This window comes from Simochromis diagramma, unplaced genomic scaffold (genome assembly GCF_900408965.1).
Source record: "Simochromis diagramma unplaced genomic scaffold, fSimDia1.1 OVJJ01000304.1, whole genome shotgun sequence".
In the NCBI taxonomy this organism is placed as follows: domain Eukaryota; kingdom Metazoa; phylum Chordata; class Actinopteri; order Cichliformes; family Cichlidae; genus Simochromis; species Simochromis diagramma.
The window spans coordinates 16,505,986-16,527,634 of NW_024387030.1; the positions used below are offsets into that span (position 1 = coordinate 16,505,986).

The 21,649-nt window shown below is 40.9% G+C and overlaps 1 protein-coding gene and 1 long non-coding RNA gene across 2 annotated transcripts; one reads left to right on the forward strand and one right to left on the reverse strand.

Moving 5' to 3' along the window:
• Positions 1-5,385: 5,385 nt before the first annotated feature.
• LOC120740509 lies at positions 5,386-6,584 on the reverse strand. Its single transcript, XR_005697391.1, has 2 exons — positions 6,449-6,584; positions 5,386-5,977 (listed from the first exon to the last, which is right to left on the reverse strand). It is a non-coding gene; the product is annotated as an uncharacterized LOC120740509 (long non-coding RNA).
• A 3,132-nt stretch (positions 6,585-9,716) lies between these two features.
• On the forward strand, positions 9,717-21,477 carry iars2 (isoleucyl-tRNA synthetase 2, mitochondrial). The gene is made up of 23 exons (XM_040042014.1): positions 9,717-10,151; positions 10,639-10,761; positions 11,456-11,609; positions 11,702-11,850; positions 12,101-12,150; positions 12,229-12,338; positions 12,417-12,504; positions 12,780-12,895; positions 13,107-13,276; positions 13,709-13,799; positions 13,960-14,111; positions 14,244-14,404; positions 14,570-14,672; positions 15,414-15,507; positions 17,263-17,374; positions 17,464-17,566; positions 17,837-17,959; positions 18,042-18,173; positions 18,251-18,357; positions 18,434-18,579; positions 18,669-18,859; positions 20,012-20,156; positions 20,401-21,477. Exons 1-23 carry the CDS (start codon positions 9,873-9,875, stop codon positions 20,544-20,546), a joined length of 3,045 nt encoding a protein of 1,014 aa, XP_039897948.1. The 5' UTR covers positions 9,717-9,872; the 3' UTR covers positions 20,547-21,477.
• The last annotated feature ends 172 nt before the right edge of the window (positions 21,478-21,649 follow it).

Here is a 21,649-nt window from a genome sequence, read left to right on the forward strand (position 1 = left end):
TCTTTATATAGTTGGTAGGAGTCAGACCATGTTTCTTTTTAGCTGATTCACCCAGGTAACCTGCAGTGTTGGAAACGTGTTTTCCACGATGTTTTCTACCCTACAATCCGTCCTGCTCTGTAGTAAAATCAGCGACATTTGACCGCCCTGTTGCTCCCATTGAAATGTATACAGCCTATTTAAAATCTAAAACTTAAAATTGTCCGTAGCCTAAAGTTGTTACCACTGTCCTGTTTTAAATGAAATGAGAGAAGCTGGTTATTTTGTCATATGTGCCGACATTAAACCCAGGAGCCACATTCAGGTAAAAGTGTAAGAACAAATGATCCGTCAATAAAGGATAATGTTGGATCAGTGTTTCAATATTTATATCTTTTATTAGATGTACATGTGGTTTGGTTATTTGCCTTTTGGTTGAAAGTACACTGAGAGAGGATTTTTTTTATTAGTGATCTTAATAGTATTTTTTTTTTCATATTAATGTAATTTTTTCATCTAATTGAATACAATCTATTTGTGTATGATTGTCAGTCCAAAGAGGGAGAGAGGAAAGAGGGGAACGTGAGGAGAAAGGGCAAGGTCAGGAAGAACCAGGTAGGAAAACAGACAGGGAACAGTGATAGGCAAAACGAACTGTTAAACCGCTTGAGAGAGTTGACCACCAAAAACTGATAGACAGATTTGCCAACTTCAAGGTGAGGCAACATAGGTTAAAATAAAAGAAATAAATCTGCAGAGCCATAGTAGTATCTGCAGTAAAGATATTTTCATACATTGTACCATAGGCAAAGTTGCCTCCATTTTTATATTTTTTTAATCAATATTTTGTGCATTTCAATGACTCTATTTTTGGAGTGTATTTTTATATATCTGTATTGTATTATACATACACATTAAAAGTGAATCTCTGTCCAAAAAATGCACTCAGTTTACTTCTTACTCACTATTAAAATGTACAAAACAATGATGTCATGTTTTGTGACGAGGACCCAGGCACAGAGAGACTTGATGAATTCAAGAATCTTATGATTTAATAAAGAAATTTGCAGACTTGCATAGAGATGGTAAAATTATGATGACTGATAACGGAGATGAAGACAACAGACGATGAGGACAGGGAGGAACAGGGGTTTAAATGCACCAAGGAGACAGTCAGAGGGAACTTGGGGACAACTGGAGACATTTAAGGATGCAGGGACTGACAGAGACAGGGAAGAAGTCTCATTGTGACGAGTAAAGTTTATCTTGCCTGGCTGGGCAGTTCTCTGGGTGCTCAGCACCCCCAAAATCTCTGATCCTAGAATCACCCCTGCATCACAGCACGTCAGATAATGGGAAATAGAAAATAAATATTATAATCATTTCAATCTCATTTAAGTGCGGGGCTAAGACTAATTTAATAATTTCTTCAGTTTCTTCTGGCGAGACTTAACTTTGAGCAAACTGAGAACACGTGACTGTGTTGGTTAGTGTTGTTATCACGTGGTAGGATTTTGTACATTCACAGGAGAGTCACAAACAGGACCTCTTTCTTTGCACCTTATATATCACATTTATTATTATGATGATTAGACTTCAAAAATATGTGTAATCACAGTATAAGATAAGTTTCTACATCCTTTAATGAGGCAGAACTGGACATGGGATAGTGGAGATCAATATTAAACTTTAAATGATACTATAAACTGGAACTTCAAGTTTTCATTTCTGCTAATGTTTTACACTCTTAATTTGACCTGTCAGATTGTTTAGATGAGGTTCATGTATCCTAAAATGAAAATGTGAATAACAACACAAATAATGAAAACAATAGACTTAAAATAAGATCTTTAATCAACTTCAGGAATAAATTAGGAAATAGGGTTAGGGTTAGGGTTATTAAAAAAAATATACAAACAGGCACCCCTAAAGTTTGTATTGTGGGTATACTGCAGCGTAATCTCTTGCATCGTGTGAAAGCGATATTAAAAGGCATGCTGTATTTTGTTTAGTTTTGTTTTATAAAGCTCGCCACCACTAGAGGGCACGATGACACCATTAGTTGTTTTTAATCAGAAACCTTACCTGAGTCAAATGGTAAAGGCAAACCATTTTTGTGGTGTCATTGGAAAATACTGAATGGAGCTGTACTTTTGTTTCTAGTTTTATCCGTAAGATTAGAATGAGAATAATCGAATTAATTAAGTTAAATATTAAACCAAAGTTGACTTTTTTTTAAAAAAACAATTTTTTAACTATCATAAATTCTGGTCATTATACAGCAGTATTCCACATCCAGACACTAGAGGGTGTTTATAATGCTGCTGGGGGCTCAGAGGAAGAATAAATATAGCTTCATATGTGTACCTCTTCTGTTCTTTACCAAATGTCACTAATTATGCATAAAAATATATTTTAACCTTCTAAAGCGCGACAGAAAGCTTTTTTTTTAAAGTCTCATGCCCATTACGTGTGAAGTTCAATAGTCCAATAAGATGTGGCAGTCACTATTATGAATGAGTTGAAAGGGTGGTATCTTATTCTTACACATGGTCACAGGACCGCATTGTGTGTGAAGAAGGTAAGAATGTTTGGCCTAGTGTTTGCATAGTGTTTTATTGCTAAAGCAGTGGTTCTAAAAAAAATTATCCACCACTCGGCATTGTCTACTAATATAGGAAATATCTAACCAATTTTTCTTTTTAAAGACTGGAGAATATAAGGAACAGTTTATTTCATTTTATTATTTATTTACTTATTTGGTTGTGAGAGGAGGAAGCACTTGCTTGCCTGTCTGTAAATATCATCGCACACCGCTGTTAAATGGTGGTTTAAGGTTTTATGGCTACGGTTTTCGTGTAGTATGTTATTTTCTGGTTAATATTTGTAGTGAGGGGACATTTTTATAGGTCAATATCAAATTCAGAAATACAATATTGTAAGGTGGCTTGGTGAGTCACCAACAGACTGTATATAAAACATTGATTTAGCCACTGGGACGCCATCAATTGTTTTGTGGACTCACATTTTGAAGTCTCAATTTGCTGGGCTGCTGCCACGATTATTTCTTTCTTTATTAAGAGAGACGTGACCACATTTAGTATAATGAGTGGAAATCTAAGTTAACAGCTAGCACTATCTATTTTTTAAGTAAACTACATTTTTACACAATATGGGTGCATCACACAACCACTACATAATTTCCTCGGGGATTAATAAAGTATTCTTATTCTGAATTATTGCTATGTAACATCCAAATAAAATACTAGAATTTTATTTAGCAAAAAAAAACTTCTTGGTTTTGGATTAGTGCAATTAACTGCATAGCAAATCATACCATTATCCCTCTCCTGGTTTCTTTTTCAGGTGAAGAGCTGGGCCGGCTGTGTGGTTGCTCAAACTGTGGGTGAAGCCCTTCTGTTCCTGGGCTCTAGCTTTCATATCTGTTGCCACTTTTAAGGCCCAGCTTGAGGGGCTTTTCTCTGCCAGAATGCAGTTGTATCATGGTGTGAAATGCCTTGTTTAAAAGATGGTTGGAAAACCTACTTCCACAAGGAAGACTTTCACTCATTTTAACTACTTACCAGGCTGGTCACTTCTCAGAGTCCACCCAGAACAGAGTATGTGTATTTTTTAACATAATCACATTAACATTCCAGTTTTTAAAATGTGTTGCACAAAATTAAAAAAGTTTTGTGCAAAACCTATCTCATAGTGCTTCGTGGGGCAAAAGGATAATGACCCAAATCCTGCTGCAAAAGCAACCCAAGAGTTTCTCGGTACAAAGAAATGGGATATTCTTCAATGGCCAAGTCAGAAACCTGACATCCAACCAGTAGAGCGGGCTTTTGGTGAAACTGTGAATGTATGTGTGCTATCTTATATGACGTGTTTCCCCTCTTTGTCCAAGATAAATTTCTCCCAAGCGAGACAATAACTGCTGATCTGATCTGATCTTTTCAGTTACTCAATCACCTATTGCATGATTTTAAATCCAATGTGGAGGTATAAATGGGAAAAATGACAAAAATCGAGTCAATGTCCAAGTACTTACAGCCCTACATGTATCAATTTCACTTACTTTTAACAGTAAATCCATGCTTCAGAGAGCAGCCATCACACTGATGATATCATCTGCACTGTTTCACTTCCTGCTTTTCTTTGTCAGCCTGATGGTAACTCTTTTCCAGACCTTACCAACAATTGGTATTCAACACACAGCGTTAAACAAAAGATGCTTAAAGATACGTTACAAATTAATAATGTTAACATCATATATAACAAGCCAAAGACCAAAACCTTGTTTTTGTTCCAGGCTGTAAACATGTTTAATTCTGCTCTAAAATTGGACATTTAAACATGGGGGTTTATGGGAAAAGACTCACATTTGGAGCCGGTTGTTGAAGGAACAGCAGTACTTTGAGTCCTGACGCGTTTTTGTCATTTTTCAGCCTCAAAGGTTTCCATTTGTTTCATCATTCAAGTTTTGAGTGCATATTGCTGCTCAGAAAGAGCCTGGGAACAGGAGAAGTGGCTCAACTCTGAAACTTGTCCTTCACCTTTCCCCCCTCTCCCTTCTTTCATGTACCCTCACCCACCTTTCCCACAAGTGACCAAACACTTTACCTGAACTCAGGTTTCTGCTTTTGTTCCAGATGGTAAGAAATGGGAGGATGAGAGACTTAAGGGGTCACACCTCGGTGGCTAATGTGGCCTCTTTGGGTTTCGGATTATCAAGCAGGAAGATGAGAAAATGTGAAGATCAAGGAAAAATGCTTATGCAGTTGAAGCTGCAGCACCTGAAGTAGGTCCTGATCTGAGTTTAGCAGAGAATGAGCTGGACAATGCGGCCTTTGTCTCGTGATCAAAGGGGGAAATTCCCACACAAATCGGGGGGGGGGGGGGTCTCAGGTGAATTCCATCCAGCCACCGACCTTCACAGATAAGCAGGCGGCTCTTTTATGGCTAAGCCCCTGCAATAGGTGGAGGAAGGCCTTGGCAGCCCTTCATTTACTTGCTCTTGGTCAGTTATTAAAATGCCACCAATGTCTTGCTTTGTGAGACTGTTGCCAGATTGTGGTGGATGAAGAAAACCACTTCTGAAATGTCAGTACCCCACACACTCCAGATGTAATGTGTGCTTTAACCAAACCGAAATAAACTCGCAGCTAAAGCCAGTTGAGAATTAGGCCACACCCCTTCAGCGTATTCTTTCCCCTTCATCCAAAACCAAGTAAGAGCCTTGGAGTTTGAAGCAGAGCCAGAGCTGCATCAGTTGTGGACCCTTGATCTGATTCTCTTCATTCTCAGCCTCGCCAGCTTTATTCAGTTTTAATTTGATGGCTCTACAGTCTACCCTGAAAACTTTAAACACTCAAAGCAGGAAAGAGATGGTCAGTCATGTGGTCTCACAATTTAAAGCTTTATTTAATCTACATAAAAATAAACAGTTCAAGTCACACCCTGAAAGTACAGTGGTCACAATTTAGCTCATTTACAAATCACGTTCAGGCGAATGAAACCAGAATCAAAGACGGTCACTACACGAGTCTGAGGTGTTCTCCCACTGCACGCAGGAGTAAAAGGGCCGGTGTGGTGCCAAAGTAGTTTTCAGAGTCCTTGCAGAGCCAGTACAGAGGAGAGAAAGAGCAGAATGCTTGAAAGTGAGCGTCGCCTTTTAAGACAAGTTTTCCCACCCAGCACTTGAAATGTAATTCCAAAACGTGTTTTTGGCTGTTTTTGAGTGGGTGGGTGTGTGGATTGAGAGATTAGTGTATTTAGACTAAGCCAGCACTGGATCCACAGTGTAACCTGTGCTGGTTTTTGTGTCCAGCGCGGTCAGTCCACTCAATCAGGACCGGTGGAGGAGAAGAGCGGTCAGAGCCAGCGGGGGGAGCAGCACCATGAAGGCGGCGGTAGTCCCACAACAAGCCCCCGTGGAGCTCGGGGTGGTGATGTTTGTGTTGTCCGGATTCGTGGCGTTATTCGCCAGGGCCACCTGAAACACATTTGTATTTAATTAAGATGATTCACTCCGGGTGATTTCATTTTTAAACTAGGATTTAACGTGCGAGGGAGAAAGTTAATCAAAATTCAGACATTTCGTTTCCATTTTAATTTTGAAAAAAAAAAAAAAAAAAAAAATGATAAGCGCTTTAAAGCCTCTGTTCAAGACCTAGCCCGAAACTTCTAGAAGTTTGCCATTGTATCCTTATTGCCGCCGTCTGTTCTGCAGGGGACAAACTGATTTTTATATTCATGACTTTTCCCCCTAAAATGACGAGATCGTAGATTCACTCCCAGCATAACGTTTTAACCTCCCTAATTGAACATTTAGCTCATCTGCGCCATTACAGCGTTTCATGCGTAAACAAATTCCGTTGGCCACAGTTGATTCCCACCTTAACCTAAAAGGTTGGTGAAAGTATGAAGAAACAAAACAAAAAAAGGAGGTACGGATCAAACTGACCTGTGATGTGAGATGGAAAGCCAGCAGCAAAACTCCGACGACTGCGACGCACAGTTTCTTCATGATGGAGGGGATTCTGTTCTTCTTGGTAGAGAAAACGTGAATGGAACAGGAGACCAAGCCTTTGCTTTTTTTATACCTCCCAGTGACGTCATCAACCACGCCAAAACACCTGCCTTTATGTATCATTCTGCAACAAATGTTATTTACTTTTACTTAGCTACGAATTATGCATTTTGCGTTATAGTAAACCGGATAAGAAATAAAAACAAATGAATAGCAAAATTACTTAATGCATATTTAATAAATTAGAGATATAGCTGCCATGCTAATACTGCACTATTCCCTGTTTCCTATGTGGTCTTTGATGCATTGATCGTGATTTTACAGTGTTCTCGTTTTGAGTGGAGAGCGTTAGATGAAATAGCTCAGTAAAGCTTTCTCAATAGAGTGATTAAAACAAGGCTGTCCAGGCTCCCCATTTCTATCTTTGCAGGTCAAATTAAATTCCGTTTGAAGATGAATGACAAGAACCAATTTTTTTTGTCTCACTTCCAGACTCTAATTTATCCCTCACACATTATTTAGAGGTTATACCATTGTGTAAAGATGAAACATAAACACAAGATTATTATTTGAGCCAATCATTAACCAGATTATTAAAAGGTTCAGTGTGTTCAGCACCCGTGGAGATTCAGAATGAGAAAGAAAAACTTCCTTGTACTGCAGTAAAAGGAAGTTTTTCCTTCTCATTCTGAATCTTTAAGTTATGTGTCATAATTGTATCACTTATTGAATTTAATCTGGTAGAACAAACCTCATGTGGCCCAAGAAATCACAGCCAGTTGGCACCAGCAGGTCGTGCAGAGCTCCAACATAAATGCTTTGTACTTCAGAGCTGTTTAAATCTCTTCTGTGTGCTGTAGCTAAGGCACACTTTAGAAAAGGCAACAGGCAACACTCTGTGTTTTGCACATTCAGTTCATTTGCCAGTCAAGCTGTTGATGATGCATTGAGTCCTGCCAGGTTATAGTCTCACTGTGAAACATAAGCAAAAAATGAAGCCAGTTTGATGAAAACAAGTTTCTAAGGCCCTGACAGTAACATCAGGGAGTAATACAGTATGCAGACTGTCACTGAGGCTGAATCGTAATTCTGACAAAAAGTAACTTTCCTGTTTCTGGAGTCATTAGACTTGGTCATGTGTGTTTATTATAATTTATTTTGAAGAGATTCCCAGTTTCATAATTACTTTAGGTTCTTTAGGTTTTCAACCTGCCAACACGGACGATGATGCAATTCTACACTGCAATCATCGAGTACATCCTCACCTCCTCCATCACCGTGTGGTACGCTGGAGCCACTATCAGGGACAAACAGAGACTGCAGCGTGTTGTGCGCTCTGCTGAGAAGGTGACTGGCTGCAGACTCCCATCTCTGCAGGACCTGTACACCTCCAGGACATTGCGGCGTGCAGCTCGGATCTCAGCTGACCCTTCTCACCCTGGACACAGTCTGTTTGACCTGCTCCCCTCAGGCAGGAGGCTCCGGTCCATTCGCACCAGAACCTCTCGCCATAAGAACAGTTTCTTCCCCTCTGCTGTTGGACACATGAACAATAACCATATGACTGTCCCCGCCACTAACACATGACCCTACGCTGTGTTCACTGCATCATTCCATGTTTGGCACTGATCACCACCTGCACTCATGTATATATCTTTCAACGTAGCACTCTTAATTCTTATTCTCATGTATATATCTCATGTATATCTCATGCACATATCTTTCTACGTAGCACTTTTAATTCTTATCCCTACTTTTATTTTTTCATGTCTATTTAAGTGCTATTTATGACACTATGTTTGCACTGAAGCACCGCAGCAATTTCCTAATGTTGTAAACCTGCTCAACATTTGGCAATAAAACCCTTTCTGATTCTGATTCTGATTCTGATTGTAGGTAAAGTTTTCCCAAATTCTACTTGAATTTTTGAATGAGCAAATCCGAGGACCGCAAGTCTGAGAACTTTTGTATTCTTGCATGAAAAACACTTCACTCATCATGTCACACAAGCGCACACAAGGTACATTGTAAAGGTCAGTTTCTGCTTGGTTCCTTTTAAAGGGGGACTTTTGTTGTGTTTCCTTGTTTTCTCTCATGTACATAAATATATAATACTGCAATAATCAAAGCTCCTGTGAGAGGAAACAGCCCTAATATAGTCATCCCAGTCATCTAGCCTGATGTTCAAACCTTCTGTTTGCAAGGGGGAGTCAATCAATAGAAAGCTGGCGTAAAGGAAGTGTAGCTTTTAAAAGAGGAGTTAAAACGTCTTGGTTCAGCAGTGGATTTGCTGAGAGGCCACCCTCTAAAAAAAAAGACATTTTATGTAACGGAAAACAGACTATTTTTTAATCATAGTACTAAACTCAACTGGAAAAGGTGAATACGACACACAAATTATAATTACATCTATCTATCTATAAACAGATAGATCTATCCGGAGCCTATTCCAGCTGTCATAGGACGAGAGACAGAGTACACTCCGGACGGGTCGCCAGTTTTTCACAATGACTAACTTCTGGTCGACCATTGACATTTACACCTATAATCAATCTTAGAATCACCAATGAACCTAACCCCTTTAACTATATGTCTTTGCACTGTGAGAGGAAGCTGGATTACCACAAGAGAACCAGACATGGGGAGAACATGCAAACTCAACACAGAAAAGCCCCAGACTGAATTCAGTTCAATTCAATTTATATAGCACTAAATCACACCAACAGTTGCCTCAAGCTTTAATGTAAGTACCCTACAAAATACGAAAAAACAAACAAAGAAAAAACAACAATCAGATTACCCCTATAAACAAGCACTTTTGTGACAGTGGGAAGGAAAACACAAAGACTGCTGTGGAAACACTCAATGGATCATGGGAGTCCCCCATGATCTCTGCCTCTGCCTCCCATTCTACGTCTAAATATGCTATGGACCACAAGTAAACCAGCAGTCTGAGAGCAAAGTGCTTTGTTGGAGTAAAAAGTTACTATAAGGTCTTTAAGGGGCCTAAATATCGAGATTTGAACCCCAGTGAGGCATAAGTGATGAGCACCACTCCATATTCTATATACATGAAAAGTAATTTACGCGTAATAATTTATAGCAATGTCTTTCTTTCTGCTGTCATGGTTCAAAATAAACAGCGCCCCCGGCGGCATCTCGCTGTCACAAATGCGAAAGCTTCACCCATGACCCCGCTGGGTTTCCGTAGCTGTCCTCTCCTGTATTTCTTCCGAAGGAAACAGAGCACGCTAATACAGAAGGGCGGACTAAAACAACACGGAAACTTCACGCAGAAACAACAAAGCTGTCTGTTTTTGCGAGTTAGCAGCTCGGCCGCAGAGCTATTCGTCTGTCCATGCTGCGGCTGCTGTGCCGGAGTTCGGCGGGGAGCCAGACGCTAGTGCGATGGGCACGGAGGTCACAGCGGGGAGGCGGTCTCCTCCTGCACGGCGCTCGGTCTTGCACCTCCAGCCGCCGCTGTCACGGTACCGGTTCGGGTGAAGTTAATGGTCAGCCCGCAGAGAACGGCTCCGGTAACGCACTGTACCAGGATTCAGTGCTTTTGCCCAAGACCGAGTTCCCGATGAAACCGACCGGACAGAAGCTTCTGGACCGAGAACTCCAAATACAACAGGTACAGCAGGCTAACGAAATCTCATTCAAAAATGGTCAAATTCTATTTTTTTTTTTATGACGCTTACTAAGTGGTTTCGATAAAGTACAACACACGAATAGTTTACACTTTTGTTTAGCATTTAGTCTTTAATTCGGCATGACTGTTCAGGCTCACAGCTATATCATTGTTACTTTTAACTAGTCCTGATTTCAATTTTGAGCTGAAACATGCAGATCATTGCAACGACAAGGCAGTTTAAAGTGCTATTCATGAAATATTAAAAGGATTACTGTAACGTGATTAGCACAAGACAGTATAAGAAATTTTACAAAGAAAATAAAACTATTTTGACTTGAGAAAATTATAAATTAACACACGAGTAAAAGTTACAGGAATGGGATTACTAAGCCTGGTCACACGTGATAAAATACTTATATCATGCCTTCATACATATTGGAAATAGCTCACTCAAGATTTAATAGATATTAATTTTTGTTTTTTGCAGGAGTGTGGTTTTGCAGATTTGTACTCATGGCAGCGGGAGAGGAAGGCCAAGAATAAGTTCTGCCTTCATGATGGACCTCCGTATGCTAATGGAGACCCTCATGTTGGACACGCTCTCAATAAGGTAAAAGTGAAACCTTTCAGCTTTCTATCATCAAGTCCTCCTCCAATGAAAATTGGTTTGCAAATATAATGTTATACCACAAAACACGTGTAGAATAATGAGTGCATTTTACGAGGAAAACAAAAGCATCTTTGTACATAAGGTCACATCCATCCATTCATTTTCTTTCACTTATCCAATTCAGCATTGCAGTTGAGCTGGAGCCTACCCCAGCTGTCACACCCTGACAGATCACCTACCTGTTGCAGGGCTAACACCATCTGCCAACCAACCCTGACCCACCTTTAGCCTTTTTAAATCCAAAAATTGGGTCACTGTTCATTATAAAAGTTATACTAGTCCTTTAAACATCAACTGTTAAAGATAACATTTTGTACTCCAAGGTTTCTCCTGGATGTCTCTGCATAGTAAGAATCCTTTTTGATAATTGGTTTACAACAAAATACATCAAATTTATTCTGTTAAAGGAACTCTGTCTGAGCCCAGTTAAAAGGAAATGCATTCCAAAGGAATTTGAGACTGGGAAGGTTAGAGTAACATGGAAGTAGTATATTTCACCTACTCTTCCTCCTATAGTGAAAGTTTCCCCAAGTAACAAATAAGACGGAGCTTTTGGATGCGAACAACGGCGTATTTATTCCTGCCCTCATGATTTGTAAATATTTACTAGCTTCTCAATTATTATTCCATTCAGATCCTGAAGGACATCTGTAACCGTTTTGAGATGCTAAGAGGGCGGCAGGTGCACTACATCCCAGGGTGGGACTGCCACGGCCTCCCCATTGAGCTGAAGGCTCTGGGAGACCTGGGGACGAGCGGCCTTAGTCCTCTGCAGATCAGACAGAAAGGTGAGAAGAAGAAGGAGGAAGTAGAAAGAAGGCTTTTTCTGGTGACTTTTATTCAGATTTTATGCAGCTGCTGTTTGGTTTGTCTCATCCAGCGCGGGAGTTTGCAGAGGGAGCAATAGCCCGCCAGAAAGCTGCATTCCAGCGCTGGGGGGTGATGGCTGATTGGGATCAGTGCTACTACACTTTTGATGGCACCTACGAGGCTGCTCAGCTGAAAGTCTTCCAAGAGATGCACAGTAAGGTGGGTCTGATCTGATCTAAGCATCAGGCAGTGTCACAGTAGAGTGATGTATCTACAAAGCAGGTTCAGCATGACCAGGCTTTCTTTGTGTCAGCTGGATTAACAGACCCCCAAACTCCAGTCAGAGAACATTTTTTTAATTTATTTATTTATTTATTTATTTTTAATTTAAACATCAAAATGGGACTCACTGAGATATCTTTAGCTTCCAGTGTATGGTCTAATGTGGTTGTCCCTCTTTGTTCTTCAGGGGCTCATTTACCAGGACTACAAGCCTGTCTTCTGGTCTCCTTCATCCGGGTAATGCAGTTTATTGCAGTTATTACATCTTTGTAATAATTTCTTCCAATCTTGAATCTATTGCTGCAAATCTTACAGAACAGCTCTGGCAGAGGCGGAGCTGGAGTACAACCCCGAGCATGTGAGCAGAGCCATCTATGCCACATTCCCCCTCGTCACGCTTCCACCAAAGATCGCTTCACAAGAAGGTGAAGCACACATGTGGATAAAGCTTTTAGTCATTTTTCACCTGGTATGAAATCTCCTGACTGTGTGTGTCTGTGCAGGGATGGAAAGTGTCTCCGTGTTGGTGTGGACCACCCAGCCTTGGACCATTCCTGCTAACCAGGCTGTCTGCTACATGCCAAATGCCCAGTAAGGAACAGCACCACACACTGGAGACTCGTCCAGCTCGGTCTCATTGCAAAATGTGACAGCCGTGAAAAAAGCAAACGATTTGTTTCTGTTTATAAGATGTCATCATGACTTTATTATCTAAACCTAAGAGATGCGTTTCCATTTCATAACTATAGAGGGTATTTGTTTGTTTTAAACCAAACATTGTCTAACCCAGGCACTATTATTATGATGTCAGTAACGTGGATAGCGTGGTGGGGTTTTGAGTGAGTTGTTTTCTGTCTTGCTTGCAGGTATTCTGTGGTGAAGAGAGCGGACAACTCGGAGAAGTTTCTAGTAGCAACTGAGCGGACGGCCAGCATAGCAGCACTGCTGGGCACAGACCTGCAGACTGTAGGCACCTTCACAGGTAACACACAGTGTCTGAAGCATCACGTTACCAGGTGCAGACGTGATACTTCCTGCAGTAGAAATGAGCTTTTAACAAAAATAATCCAGGTTGAATTTTGGGGAAATGAAATTCTTCTCTGTATTTTTCCTTCTGTGTCCCATCAGTGGACCCTGCCCCAAAGTTTGAGAACATGACCAGAGTTGTTTCTCCATCTTTTTTCCTCTCCTAGGCTCCCTGCTTGAAGGTGGGATCTGCAAACATCCCACGATTCCTGACAAACAAGTGCCATTGCTGCCAGCTAATCACGTGACCATGGTGAAGGGAACTGGATTGGTTCACACGGCACCGGCGCATGGGATGGAGGACTACAGTGTGGCCTCGCAGTTTAAACTGCCTGTGGTGTGTTCTGTGTGTAAAAACTAAAAATCCCAACAGTCAAGAAAAAACTTGTGGGTATATGGAGGCCCCAATGAGCCAAAAGTAGGAAGAAATACAGAAAAAAAACATATTTCTGGGGAAATAACGAAGGTGAAAATACAGAAATATATAAAAAATCCAATTGGAAATGTATTTATTTTTTTAATAATTCTTTTTGTACACACAAACACACACAGACATAATTTCTTAGGTTTTGACTTTTGAAAGCTTTGTGAGTTGGCTGAAATCTGTGAAAAGCAAATAAAATACAAAAAGGGATTTTCATTAATCAGTATGGCCAATATGCATGCAAGGAGATTTTTATTTAACAGTGTGGACCATGTTTGATGAATAATGTGGCTACAGTATATGATAAAACCTGATGTATTTGTGCACATTATTCTTCTACCAAAGGAATGTATGGTGGATGAAGATGGGACATTCAATGAATTAGCTGGACCTGAACTACAGAAGCTTTCTGTAATGACAGAAGGAAACGATAAAGGTATAAAAACATGGAAAAGAGGGAAGAGCACGGGGTTTCTACAGGCTGCTAAAAAGAAATAATTTTTTAATAATATTGTTAATCAAGATAAAAAAAATGTTTTGAAAATGAGTTTGTTTCTTGTTTGATGATGGATGTATCTGATGCTTGCTTCACTCAGTGATTTCAATGCTGAAGCAGTGCAATGCTCTGCTGAAGGAGGAGCAGTGCGTCCATAGTTACCCGTATGACTGGAGGACAAAGCAACCTGTAGTCATCAGACCCAGCAAACAGTGGTTCATCAACACAGAGTCACTCAAAGACAAAGCAAAGGTAAAAGACATTCAGATGATTTGGACCAGATTAGTTTTTTCGTCTGTACCTGACACTTCATTTCTTCCAGTGAGCGGGAGTGCTTCACATTTCCAGTTTTGTCTAAAGAAGTATGTGCGTGGGATTTTGCAGGAGGCCCTGCAGAAGGTGCGTGTTTTGCCCGAGTCGGCCAGGAGCAGCCTGCTCACCATGCTGGACAGACGGACATACTGGTGCATCTCCAGGCAGCGCAGCTGGGGCGTCCCCATCCCCGTCTTCTACCATAAAGAAAGCGGAGAGGCTCTCATCAACAAGTAAAGCCAACAAACGCATTCATAATAAAACACACACACCAACAGCTGCGTGCACATATTTACTGTATGCTTGAAATTTCTCTTTTTGTTCTTTTTTTTTTTTTTTTTTTTTTTTAAACAGTATTTACAAACTGGCAAACATCTGTGATTCTTTGACCTTTACAGATACACTGTGTCCCACATCGCACAGCTCTTCAAAGAAAAGGGCAGCGACTGTTGGTGGGAGCTTCCCATTGAGACTCTGCTGCCTCCCGAGGTGCTCAAGAAGGTGCGTAAACTAATGTGTGGAAACCGCTAACAATCAGATATTACTGATAACAGGGTTCTCACTGTCATCCATCATTGATGTCATTGCCAGAGGCATCCCTTCCCATCCTCAAGCATTTTTAACTTTGCCGTCCCACTTTTTAGGCAACGGCATTTTGTAAAAACTACAACAACTGTAGGAAAAATGTGCAACAATGTTACAGCCCTTCTGGGTTCTATTTCTAAACCAGTGTACAAGCTTAGGAGCAAACCTACTGGTGCGTCAAACCCAGTGTGTGTCCACACAGGGGGCCGTAAATCAGATTTTTCTTGGATTAACAGGCCTCCGTGTCGGGACCCGTTTTTATTAATGACATTTGCAAGGACATCTAAGCAAAAATACACCTCTGTGCTGATGATGGTGTCATTCGTGCATATGCTTCTTATCTATATCTATAAACCAATATTGGGTAAATTTCCACTTTACCTCTACACCCTTCTGTCTCTACTCCGGTAAGTTACCAGCTACACTTCAAATGCTTTTCCCAGACTTCGATAAGTCTGGGAAAAGCATTTTCTTACGTGCTGTGGACAAGGAAAAACTGAAACTATATCAATTAATGATTTTAAAGGCATCATAGGGAGTCAAGGGCACATGGCTTTACATGTTTAGGGCAATGCTTTTTACATTTTTTTTCTCTAGAGAATATTTGAGATGTTTTTCTCTTATCACAGTTTTTCTGTAAATATACTTTTGTCTCAGAGTAAAGCAGGTGCAGCGAGTGATTACGTTCGTGGAGAAGACGTTCTGGACATTTGGTTTGACAGTGGAGCGTCGTGGGCAGCAGTGCTCGAAGGTACATTTGAAGTTTCTTCAGTTTGTCCTGTTATGCAGATCATGTAAAAGTATTAATGGATTTTGTTAATTTTGTAAAAACCTCTCCGAGGACATTGAAAATGATCGTCTCAGAGCAGCAGAACACGCCTGTGACTGAAGGTTTCAAAGTGCCTCTAATCAAACCTCCTGTTATTAGTTTTATTAGCGACAAAGCTACTTGAAGCTACTTTATGTAGTCCCACATGCCAGGTAAGCTGCTTTGCAAAGCATCATTAGTGAGAGTGGGCTAGTCGGAGTCCTGGATTAGCAAACGTCAGCACATCACAGATACCGGACAAGGTGATTGGATTTATTTATCTGTTTTTAGAACTGGAAGAAATTCCTGCTCACTGTCAGGGTCAGAAGTAGGAAAAAATGAAAACCGGTTAATAAGTATGACTAAAGGTTAAAACTGGTAATAGTATGGAAACAGTTAACTAGGTGTATATATGTTTGGATAAAGAAGTGAAATCGTTCACTAAACACACTGGGTTAAAAGTTGAAATAGCAGAAATTACACACTTTATTAGGTATACCTGTTAAACACAAATATCTGGGATAGGATCAGAATTTGATGAAATCAGGGGTCCATCCTGCCTCATGTCAATGGTTCAGGCTGCAGGTGGCGTAATGGGGTGGGGGATTATTATTCAGCACATTTTGGGTCAAAATTTGCCGAGGGGTGTGAGTGGAGTTAATGTTTTTTAATAGCAATTCAACCAATATTAGAGTTGAATCCTGCTCACTTTGAACTGTCTGCATTTTGAAGGTATTTTTGAACTACTACCACATGGCGCAGTAGCTTTGTTTTGCTCCAGGAGATTCAAATAGACACTTATTTGCTGAAGTATGAGAGTTTTTCCATCATCTGTGTGGTTGTGTTGTCATTTGTAGAGGAAATGGAGGAAAACTCTGAGCCTGAGTCACGTCTCAGATGGCTCCCAGCTGGGCTCCAGAAATCTCTGGTTACAGGTTGTTCGATCATTCAGCTACAGGGACAGGCACTCTAGTCTTTGTATTATAGTCATTTATTTTCTTTTTTGTCTCTTTCCATCTTCTCTTGTACTTTTTACCTCTTTTTACCTTTAAAATATTTTGGGATATTTGGTAAAGATGTGTTATCACTTACCAGCCAACCTATTTCTTCCTTCCACTCCATCGCAGTGCCTCAGTACTGCCAGTACTCAGTGATGTCTTTTGATGAACATGTTGTTCAGTTGGAAGATTGTAACTGATTAGCACAGCATGAATCTCAGCACCCTGCCTTTTATGACTCCCTTTCAAAAACATTCAGGACACTGAGAGTGTTGAAAGGTTCATTTGCTACATAACTGGATAAACAGTTGAAATAGTGCGAGAAGCTGTAAAAACTTGAAAATTTCCAGCTGTTATCTAAAAGTAGGGATAAAGAAATGAAATTATTAGCAAATAAATTGTTAACTAAACATGCTTCAGTCATTTAAAATGCGTAGTTAAAATTATCAATAAAGTCTGAAGTTATTAGCTTAAGTTTTTGTAGGAGTTGAAATTGCTAGCTAAACATACTAGATGACAATGTATTAGTCATTAAAAAATTCCATAATCATCTCATTGACCCATGGGAGATTAATTTGTAAAGGCTTTAAAGATGTATTAAGAATGTGTTATTGTTGTTAGCTTAAAATAGCTTGCAAATCATTAAATGCTGAACTCAGATTTTAAACAGTTTAGCTCAGAGCTCAGCTTTTTCTTGCAGCGGAGTCGGACTCTCGGGCTGACGTTTATGTGGAGGGAAAGGACCAGATTGGAGGCTGGTTTCAGTCATCGCTGCTCACCAGTGTGGCTGTCAGGAACAAGGCACCTTACAAGTGAGCGTGCCTTCCACTTGCTACACAGATGATAATGATACACGGAAAGAAAATTGATGAAAGTGTCTGAAAAATGAATATTGTTGCAGGTCTCTTGTGGTCCACGGCTTTGCAGTCAGTGAGAAAGGAGAGAAGATGTCCAAGTCGGTGGGCAACGTTGTGGATCCTGATGTGGTCATTAATGGAGGGAAGGTAAAACGGATGAAGACTTTTCAACCTGTTCTAGATTTAAAATTAAGATAAAGTTAAATTGTTCACTACAATCTACATGTTGTGTCAGAGCTACACTCTGCAAATATAGGACTTCACACATCAAAGATTTCCAATTGTGATTCTTTGATTTTACCATTTCCTTGTTTGCCACTTTAAAAAACACACAAAAAAGATTTTAAATGAAGCTGAAACTGAGAAGATAAATTTGCATTTCTGTGTAGAAACTTTCTAACCTGTCATCTTTGCCAGGGCCCCACTGAGCCGGCCTACGGGGCAGACGTGCTCCGCTGGTGGGTGGCAGAGTCGAACGTCTTCTCTGAGGTCCAGATTGGCCCCTCTGCGCTCAGCTCAGCCCGGGACAGTATCAGTAAGGTACTTTAAGGTGCAGTTTATCTGCTCGCCACGTTCATCTCACCTGCTGCACCTCCTCTCATGGCTGTTGTTTGCCTTCCAGCTGAGGAACACTCTGAAATTCCTGCTCGGAAACCTGCAGGGCTTCGACCCACGACTGCAGGCTGTGGATCCCAAACAGATGCACTACATCGACCAGTACATGCTGCACCTGCTGCGCGAGTACAGCATCAAGGTGTGTTTAAGGTGTAGTCCATCCAACTAATGAAACGAGCACATTTGTGCCCCCTGCTGACGTCTCTTTGTTCCCAGGTTACGGACGCCTACAGTGAGTTTGATGCTGGAAGGGTCATCCGTGTGCTGCAGGCCTTCATAACCAGAGAACTCTCCAGCTTCTACTTCAGTATCATCAAGGACAGGTAACATGTCAGAACATGTTAAAGATTCCTTTGCCTCCAGTAGCTTTGTTCATGTCTTTGTCTCTCCGTCGGTCAGACTGTACTGCGATGCAGAGGACTCGTTGGGTCGAAGATCCTGCCAGACGGTTTTAGAGGAAATTCTTGATGGCGTGACGAGATCCATCGCTCCGATCTTGCCACATATGGCTGAAGAGGTGTACCTGCACGCACCGGGACATGACAGTACGCGTCTTTCGATTTTCTGTGGTTACTCTTTTACTGTCGCATGCATTCTCCACCACAGCCTTTCTATGTTTTCTGTGTTTCAATAGAAGAGGAGACATTATTTAAAAGTGGCTGGATTAAAAGCAGCTCTGTGTGGCGGCGACCAGGATTAGAGGAGGCTGTGGAAGGAGCGTGTGCCATCAGGGACTCCTTCCTGTCTTCCATTCCTGGCAAAAACGCCGCCAGGTACGACCTCACTGTCGCCATCGAGCCAGGTCTCCTGTTCGAACTCATGGAGGTAAGCTGGCTCTTCATATAAACTGAACGGAAGTGTGTGCGACAGTGCAGAAGGATTGTGTGACAAACTCCCATGGGTTTGTTTTTGTGTTGGTTTTGTTAACATCAAAGAAATAGATATAGACTTTAAACTGACCTAGAGATGCTGTATTTGGGTCATCTGTTGTAGTGTACTGCACTAGTACTAGCCCTCTGGTGTAGGATAGTAGGTGTTAGTGAACAACCTGCTGAGCTCAGCAAGCTGTGAAAGAAGCCGGCTGCCGGAGTGAAGGGACGTCCATGATTACTCATTTCTTAATCAATTAAATTTAGACTAGTAAACTTGTTTTAAAGGAAGAAGACCCCCCCAGGTGAACATCCACACGCGCTGTAACTTTGTAAAATGTTACAAATAAATGCATCCATAAATTTAAGTTTATAAATATATACATCATAAATTAGTTAATCAGCTAATTTAGTTGCTTTAGTCTGATTACAGCTTAGTGTGAGAGTCTGCCAACGTCAAAACATTATTTATGATGATGCTAGTTTCTCCTCGTCTCATTCATATTCTCACCTTGCAGCAGAGAGAAGAGAAATAGTAATGAATTTGATAGGAAGATGTTGCATCACTCTAAGCATGATAAACGCTTCCCAATATACCCGTCTCAAGCACAACAGTGAGAAAATAAATTGTCTGAGTTTCTCACTCATCTTCATTCATTCTGAGCAGAGTTTGAAGTACTCACGAAACAACTTAGAATGGGAGAGCAAAGATTGGCCCATCATCACCAAAACCCCATCCAGCTTTTTTTTTTTTTTAAAGTCATAAACGGACTGAAATCCAATTTAAATATCAATTAATATCTGGCTGATTTTACAAGCTACCGTGCCACTTTGCTTAATTACAATTACAGACATTACCTTTACCGGGACAGCTGCTGTTGTGCACTGAAATTGAAAAACTTGTATTTCTGGTGCCTCATATTAGCACTCGTGCATTTTTTGATTTGTGAAACACTGTGCACTACTTTGTACTTGAAGTTTTTAACCCCTGGAGGGTCTTAAGGACATTTATTGTCGTTAAGCACAAAGGTGGATGCATTTTTAAGACGCCTCCAGGTGTTAATATATATAATATATATACTCCTGCCATCATCCACTTTACTTCCAGTCTCTCCAGGAGGAGCCCACCTCCACCACCTCCCAGCTGGCTGAGCTGATGATGGCAGCTCGGGTCAACCTGGCCACAAAGATGCCTCGAGACCTGGATCCGGAGGCTCTGCTGAACCATGGCACCTTCCTCATCAACCTGGAGGGTGAGGACCTTCAGCCTAAAACTCCCAGATAAGAGTAACAGCAGCTGATAGCTGTCACAGCAATGCCTTACCTTTTTTTTTTTAGTATGCAACCATAGTAATCTATACTTTGTCACATAAAGTAAGATTTTGGTGTTGAAATTACTTTTATTCAAACTGCTTTGACAGGTTTTTTGCATTTCTATACATTCACAGACCTGCAAATCTTCAAGTTTCACACCAGAATCTGTCTGTGTTTTATCAGGTGGTGTAATCCGCGAGGAGAGCGCCTACAGTATCGCAGTGACGCCCACCTCTGCTGCCTGTTGCCCACGGTGTCGCCGCTACACCGCCAACTCAGCGGATTGCCTCTGCCCGCGCTGCCAGAGCGTCGTCTCCCAGGCTCACTGATGACCTCTGGCTCGGTTTGAAGGGCTGACCAGAGACCAGGTTTTGCACGCCCATCGGAGGCTGTAAAAAGGACTAGAAACATCTGCTGTCGTGCTGTAGTTCTCTCTCAGAGGATGCTTATTGGAAGAAAAACGAAGCCTCAGCTCAGCACAGGAAGGCAACAAAGCATCTGGTCTCTGAAATGTGTTTTAACAAATGTAAAAAGATGGTCTATAGGTGGGGTTTCCATTCAGAGAGCTTACGTGTGTCTGTGTTCTTTTAAAAAAAATGTGCTACAGCCACATTTGACCCCAAAGGCAAATGTACACTCGTCACCTCTGGTTTGTAGCGTTTATTTCTCATTTTCTCCCCTAATCTAAACTATTTTTGGTATCAGTTGGCAAGTTTTGGAGCTTTAGAGATGTTTGTTGTCTCGTCTATTAATGAAACCTCGTAATTGTGTTAGAGACAAGTTTGGGTTGTGTGGTTTGCCTGAGTCTCCAGTTACACCTTAAAACAATCACTTTATCAGCACCTACAGGCTAATTTGTCAGAAGTGCATTTGGATGTAGCGCCCTCAGTTCTCCCTCCCTTGTGTAAAGCACCAAATAAAATGTGCCTCGGATACGTTGACAGTTCTGGTGTCAGCAAAGCCGTACAATCTTGAATGCACTTTGTCATTTAAAAATTTTGAATTTAGTAGATGGTGCTCCTGATATGAACGTCTTGGCCACCATATTTTTGAGATTTTAAAAGGTCCTAAAATGCACTGAATTATTCTAAATTGTAAGCTTGCAATGTTGCTGTAAATGTTGTTGTCTAGCTGCAAGCTTTTGTTGGTGATCATAAGGATTGTGGATATTTTCTTTTTCAAACATGTATTTCCCTGTTTAGATCTGTCATATTCTGGGGGAGGCAGATGATAAATCCAGGTGATTAAACAGCTCTACAAGCCAGAGGAGAAATGAGTATTTGATTTAGTTGCTCCTCTTTTACTTAGTTGCTCCTCTTTTACTTTATGGGAAAAGAATGCACTACAGAGTCACTGTGACAGCAAACTGATGCTGGTGGGTACTTCTTTGTATAATAGCTTGTGTTCCTTGTAAACATAAAGAACGGGTCTT

Coding starts and splice junctions, on each gene's coding strand:
- iars2 (XM_040042014.1), top strand. CDS start 9,873: ATGCTGCGGCTGCTGTGCCGGAGTTCGGCGGGGAGCCAGACGCTAGTG. Junction 15,508..17,262: donor GTGGGCAGCAGTGCTCGAAG/GTACATTTGAAG, acceptor TTTTTCTTGCAG/CGGAGTCGGACTCTCGGGCT. Junction 17,375..17,463: donor AGGAACAAGGCACCTTACAA/GTGAGCGTGCCT, acceptor ATATTGTTGCAG/GTCTCTTGTGGTCCACGGCT.